A 6622-nucleotide genomic window follows, 5' to 3' on the forward strand; every position below is an offset into this window, starting at 1 on the left:
CATCCCTAGGTTGACACATCCCTAGTTTGGAACATATTCTTTGATAAAATGGTTATATATGATCCACATCATGATGTGAAACAAGGCTAACCAGACTAATAGAAATGAATCTAGTAGCAGCATGCGTGGCCAAAGTCAAAAAGGGATTTTACGTGGGAGTTGGCCCATCCAAATATCGGAACACATTCTTTTGTAAAACGGCTGTATATAATCCATTCTTTAATTTGATTCCGATCTTTAACTTGCTCATCACGAAAAAGATAAAACAGAAGCAATTAATCATGTACCATTCAACCTTTTTATCATCCAAAATAATCATGAACTTTTATAATACATTTTAGCTTAATTATTAAGATAAATGTATTTCTATACATAAAATCAAGGATTATGAAATAATTAATTATAAATGAGTAGAAAAGAATAATTGCATATATAAATGTTGATCTCAAGTCTCAACGGAAGGTGATATAAGCGTCGAGTTGTCCAGTGAGGGTCGTGTTGGTAGCACGAACTTCCGTGGTCAAGAGGTATCCTCTGGCCAAACGGAACTTTCCTGTGCCTCCGGTGATCGCCCGTTCGAACACGGTCCCGAGCGGGGCGACCGGGAACAACCCCTGCAGGGCAAGGGAGCTGCCGCTGTACTTGCCAGCGGTGAACACCAGCTGGAAATTGGTGAGACCAGAGTTCTCGGCCAAGCTCGAGCCCACTCCCATGCCCTGGTTTCGACCGACGATGGGTGAGTCTGTCTCCACCCCGGACCGCATAAGGTTGTCGTAGACGATGACGTTACCGAAGCCAGCCCCAGAGTTGGAGTCACGGCGCTGGACGGCGTAGACGACAGTGGCGCTGGGACCGGAGCCAAGGATTCTCTCGTGGTTGTAGAAGCGCAGGTGCATGTAGCCATTGGGGTTGGAGGAGGCAGCGGCAACGGCAGCTACGAAGAGGAAGAGGAGCAAGGAAGGAATGACTGAGGAGGCTGCCATTTTACAGAGATGCAGTAACAAATTGCAAAGGAAGGAAGGAATGATGAGATGTGTTTGAATATTGCGGAGTTGCAGGGCTCTATTTATAATAATGCACTCAGGGACGGAGTCAGTACTTAATACTTGAAGGTAGCAGGTCGTCACCGTCTCTTGTTATTTGACTCGTCTGATATTGAAACAAAAGACCTGCACCGCGTCATCGTGGATATACAGAATTGATTCAGTCATTAATTAATTTGGTCAACCGTTAAGCTCGTTTGAACGATGAGTTGATTTAGCAGTCTTTCAGACGCCTTGTTGCCCCTTATTTTGATGTCAACGCTTTATTATCATTCAATCTTTATATATGTATGATTTGATTTAGCAGTCTTTCTGACGCGTTGTTGCCCCTTGTTTTGATGTCAACTCTTTATTATCATTCAATCTTTAGATATGTATTTAACAAGCATGTGCACAAGAAGAAAGAAGACAACAACAAGTTACACTGGAATTTTTTATTAGAATTATCAAAAAGATATTTTTTATCATCAACCCATGTTTTTTTTTAAAATTTTTAAAAATCATTTTTTTAAACAATTATAATTATATAATCGTTATTCGTACATATTTATAACCACAATTGATACGGCGTGTAATGGGTGATCCTAAAAGTAATATATGATCGATAGTCAAGATTATATGTTAGTCAAAATTAATGTGAGATGACGGTCAAAGTCAAGATGAGATGACAGTCAGGAAGTACGTAGTTGGACAGACCACTCACCTTCGGGACTTAGATCATAGCATAAGGTCGGTTGGACACCGAGCCGATCGGACCTTAGGGACTCAGCTCCCCACTCGTGGTCAAAGCACTCAACATACGGACGATCAACCACAATGTCGATCGGACCTTTAACTCACTTTCTCACTTTGCAAGGGCAAGACCCTCAGTATATATCCGCTCGACCCTAGAACCAGTTGGACCTTCAGACTCTATTCCTCACTCTACAGGGAAATGCCCCTAGTATATATCCGTCCGATGCCAGAACTGGCCGGATCTCTAGACTCCATTCCTCACTCCTCTTGGGCACAACTCTCAACATATATTCGCCCGACATTAGAGTCGATCAGATCTTTAGATTCATTTCCTCACTTCTCCTCGGTGTGGCCCCAGCTCACATCCGCCCAAACACAGAGTCGGTCGGATTCCCTCCAGGAGATAGCAGTATCAGAGAATCATAACTACTTGTAGAGAATAACGGTTACTTGTCCGAGAATATTCCGCAACCCTGGCATATGCACGTAATGGAACATTCCTCTAAGGTTGGTCCTACCTTTTCCTTTCCACGACATATTCTGACATCAAAAATTCTCTAACACATCATTATTGAGGAGGTTATGAGGGTCAGTATAAAAACGGGATCATTTCCGTTGGCCATGAACATTATGCTATGCGCGCACACACGCATCGATTTTACTATTCTACTGTTTATCTTCTTCTCCATTCTGCAATGATTCAGACTTGAGCGTCAGAGTGCCTGCGCCAAGGACTTCCTCCCTAGCCCGATGACTAACAGTTTCTTCTCGTAGTTCCTGTTTATGCCGTGTAGGTTTGTCCGCATCATCAGGATCTTCATCTCCTCGTAGTCAACAACAAAGACACCTACCTAGCGTACCATATTCTCCGATTTCAGACAGGATCAAATTTGACACCGTGTGTGAGAATCTTCACTTGAATTTGAAGCACCAAGATGTATGAGGTTGGATGCTTCACAATAGTCACTTTATAACATGAATATTTGGAGTTACTTGTAGACGTTTGAACGGCTAGATTGGTAAAACAACAACAACAAGTAGCAATGGAGCATCCTTTGTCGAATGACTTGGCCTTATCGGTGATAGGCAGATGGTTCGAACAACGAATCCAGGTGGAATGTCCAACTGGGTTTCCACCAGCTCCTCCTCCAGCCAATTTCATGCAAGCGCCTACACATTCGATCAACTTGCCTTAGGTGACCCCGTCTCCGCTTGTAAATCACCTGGCCCTTTTCTACATTCCCTCTGTGGGTGTAGGCCGAGTTGAGTGGCCACAAGGATCATCTGCTGGAGATGCACCCGCCTGGGATGTGAGGAAGGGTTAAGCTCCAATGGGTAATAGCTCTCCCGAGCGAGTTAGTATATCATTCTCCCAGGAGATATTGGAAGATAAATTATCGGACCACTTCTGACATTTAACGATTGGAGAATACAGAGGAATGACGACCAAGATGATCATCTCCTCAAATTTAAGAACGCGGCTATTCTCCATCAATACATGGATGGTGTCAAGTGCCGAATGTTCTTTACTACTCTCTCATGTTCGGCTCAAACATGGTTCAATTGGTTCCCAGCCGAGTCCAATTGTTGTTTTAAGGATTTTTCATAAGGTATTCCTCCACCACTTCGCCAGTAGACGTCGCTAAGCCTATTTTCCCTCAAGCAAGTGCCCAAGAAAGCGTTGCGAGCGTACATCAAAAGATTTTATCAAGTGGCCATGGACGTCCTTTCAGCCACCCTAGGGATTTTAGCGAGTGCCTTCTCCGAAGGGATCACTGATGGGGACTTCGTCCGGTCTCTGATTAAAAAGTCACCTAGAGACTTTGACCATCTGTTAGGGAGGGCAACTAAATATATCAATGTAGAGGATGCATAGTCTGCTCGGAAGAAGGAGGGTACCGCGTCCGCTCATGTCCCAGCCCTCAAGCATCGCGCCCCTCCTCCCTTTCTCCCACACAAAGGATCTCGAGTGTGACATCAGCTACACCATCCTGAGCCAAGACCCCATGCAGTGCAGCATGTGAAGATCATTAGGATGCTATTCCCCGAGCCCCGCTAATAATGAAATTCCAATAAATCCCTTAACTACACAATGATGTTGTGATAAAGAGCCCAAGGTCGAATCTCTCGAGGAACTAACAATTCAATGTTTGTCTTAGACTTAGAACTATTTCTAGGGTTTTCATCATTAAAATGGGGATTATTTGGATTTTGATTCTAAACCTAACAATTGAAATAACAAAACAATAAGAAACTAATATAATGCATGAATGATATCTAACCAGTGCCAACAATTAATCCACAACGCATTGTCACTCTATGCTATGAGTTTCATCATCAACACAATTACACTAAGAAATGAAATAGTGAGACACAAATGAAATCTAATCTAAAGCAATAATTGAATTCTCGAGCAGGCTTCCGCTCTGGCTTCTCGTCCCTCGGAATCGCCGCGTCCTTCCTTCTCGTCCGCCAGCATACTCATCCGCAGTCTTCGTCCCTCGGTCGCACCCCGTGCCGACCTTCTCGCTAGCTACGTCTCTTTCTCCTCGAGCATTATTCCACTCCGGTTTCTCGTCCTTCGAAACCACGGCACGCTTCCTTCTCGTTTGCCGGTGTACTTTTCCGCAGCGCCTCGTCCCTCAGACGCACCGCGTGCTATCCTTCTCGCCAGTTACGTCTTCCACTCGACTACCTGTGCTCCTAAGCGTCTGCACACTTAGACACAAGGTTAAAAACACACAGGACCTAACTTAACTTGTTGATCACACCAAAACAACCTTGGGGTTCCAACAGCTTCTTCTTTGATGAACATCTTGGGCTAGTTATTGGTCCTATTTAATCAACTCCATGGCTCAATTTTGATTCCCTACAAAAATCATGAAATAATACCAAAATTAGGGATAAATTATAACAAGCTTCAAATAATATCCTACTCGTAAATCATGATGTTAAACAATATTTAATTGAATGAGAGGATAAGAAAATGCTAAGTATAAGAACTAAAATAACATCAACAAATGCTAATTATCAAACCCCCATGCAGTGCAGCATGTGAAGGTCAATAGGATGCAATTCCTCAAGCCCCGCCGATGGACTTCGCTATTCTGTACATACCTTCGGTTGGGGACCCGCAACATAGAAGATTGTTATCTGTATAACTAGGAGAAGCGTCAAGCGGCCAACCAAAGGTTTCAACAACGTTCATCGTCTCCCCATCACCAGCATAATTGCCGATGGAACGATCCCCCAAGAAGAAGCCTCAGGGAGGCTGATAGAAATTAGCTGCGGCCTCACCAACGGAAGTAGCCCAAAATAAGTGGAAAATACATCAAATTGATATAAAATATACTTTTTTAAATAAAATTTTTGAAGAAGAAGCCTATATTCAACGTCCATTAGGTTATAAAGTCAAAGGACAATAAAATAAAGTTCTAAAATTAAAGAAGACCCTCTATAGGTTAAAACAAGTACCAAGGGCAGGGAATAGCCGGATAGATAAGTGCTTGCAAGAGAAAGACTACATCAAATGTCTTTATGAACCTGCACTATAAATTCAAAATAAGGATAGAAATATTTTGATTGTATGCCTATATATCGATGACTTGATCTTCACATGAAGCAATCTAAGTATGTTTAGAGAATTCAAAGAAGCAATGACTAAGGAGTTTGAGATGACTGATATTAGGCTCATGGCATACTATATGAGTATCGAAGTAAATCAAAGGAAAGATAGAATTTTCACTTCACAAGAAGGTTATGCAAAAGACATATTAAAGAAGTTCAATATGGATAATAGTAAGTCCATAAGTACCTTGGTAGAATGTGGAGTCAAACTATCATAGCATGATGAAAGATAAAAAGTTGACCCAATATTTTTCAAGAGCTTAGTTGGAAGTTTATGATACTTGACATGCACAAGGTTTGATATCCTTTATGCTATTTGACTTGTTATTCACTACATGGAAGCTCCAACTACCACCCACCTTAAGATCGCTAAAAGAATTTTGCAAAATATCAAAGGTACGATAGATTTTGGATTGCTTTATTCAACATCCAACTATTTTAAACTTGAAAGATATAGCAACAGTGATTGAGGTGGAGATATGGATAATAGAAAGAGTACTAGTACAAGATTTGTATTTTTTATGAGATAAACAACTTTCACTTGGATGTCGAAGAAACAACCTATTGTCACACTTTAATTTTTACTTGTGAAGCAGAGTACATGGCTGTGAACTCGTGTGTTTGTCATTCTATTTGGCTCAAAAATTTATTGAATGAGATAAGTTTACCACAAGAAGAGGCAACCAAGATTCGAGTTGATAACAAGTCTGCAATAACGCTAGTAAAGAATCCAGTTTTCTATGATAGAAGCAAGCACATCGATACGCGTTATCACTATATCAGAAAGTGCATTATAAGAAAAGAGATGTAAGTAGAATACATAAAGTCTCAAGATCAAGTTGCATATATTTTTATCAAGCCTCTCATATTTGAAGACTTTATCAAGATGCGATACTTGCTTGACGTCACAAAGTCAAGTTAAGAGGGGTGTTGGAATTTAAATTTAATTTTAATGATAGAGATAAAATTGTTGATAGAATATTATGAGATGAGGTGACAATTCTAGATAAGAATGAGAGTTCATGATAGGATAGAGATAGAATATAAGGTGACAATTGTTGATAAAGATAAGAGTTCATGGAGATAGAATATGATGACAAGGTAAAAGAAAAAGTATCTAGATTCAATGCATTTGAGATTAATAGTTATCCAATAAGCCTATAAATATGTAATCTTTCTAATGAATGAAATCAAGTTGAGTTCTTTTTTTTTTTCTC

General features: G+C 40.9%; 1 protein-coding gene across 1 annotated transcript; it reads right to left on the reverse strand.

Annotated features, from left to right (window-relative positions):
* Positions 1–452: 452 nt before the first annotated feature.
* Positions 453–983, reverse strand: LOC122008264 (dirigent protein 22-like). Its single transcript, XM_042563946.1, has one exon. The coding sequence runs from the start codon at positions 981–983 to the stop codon at positions 453–455; it is 531 nt and encodes a 176-aa protein (XP_042419880.1).
* Between the last annotated feature and the right edge of the window lie 5639 nt (positions 984–6622).

Source organism: Zingiber officinale, chromosome 1A (genome assembly GCF_018446385.1).
Source record: "Zingiber officinale cultivar Zhangliang chromosome 1A, Zo_v1.1, whole genome shotgun sequence".
Taxonomy (NCBI): domain Eukaryota; kingdom Viridiplantae; phylum Streptophyta; class Magnoliopsida; order Zingiberales; family Zingiberaceae; genus Zingiber; species Zingiber officinale.

Bases quoted from the DNA above. Each gene is read 5' to 3' on its own strand.
- LOC122008264 (XM_042563946.1), bottom strand. From the start codon at position 983: ATGGCAGCCTCCTCAGTCATTCCTTCCTTGCTCCTCTTCCTCTTCGTA.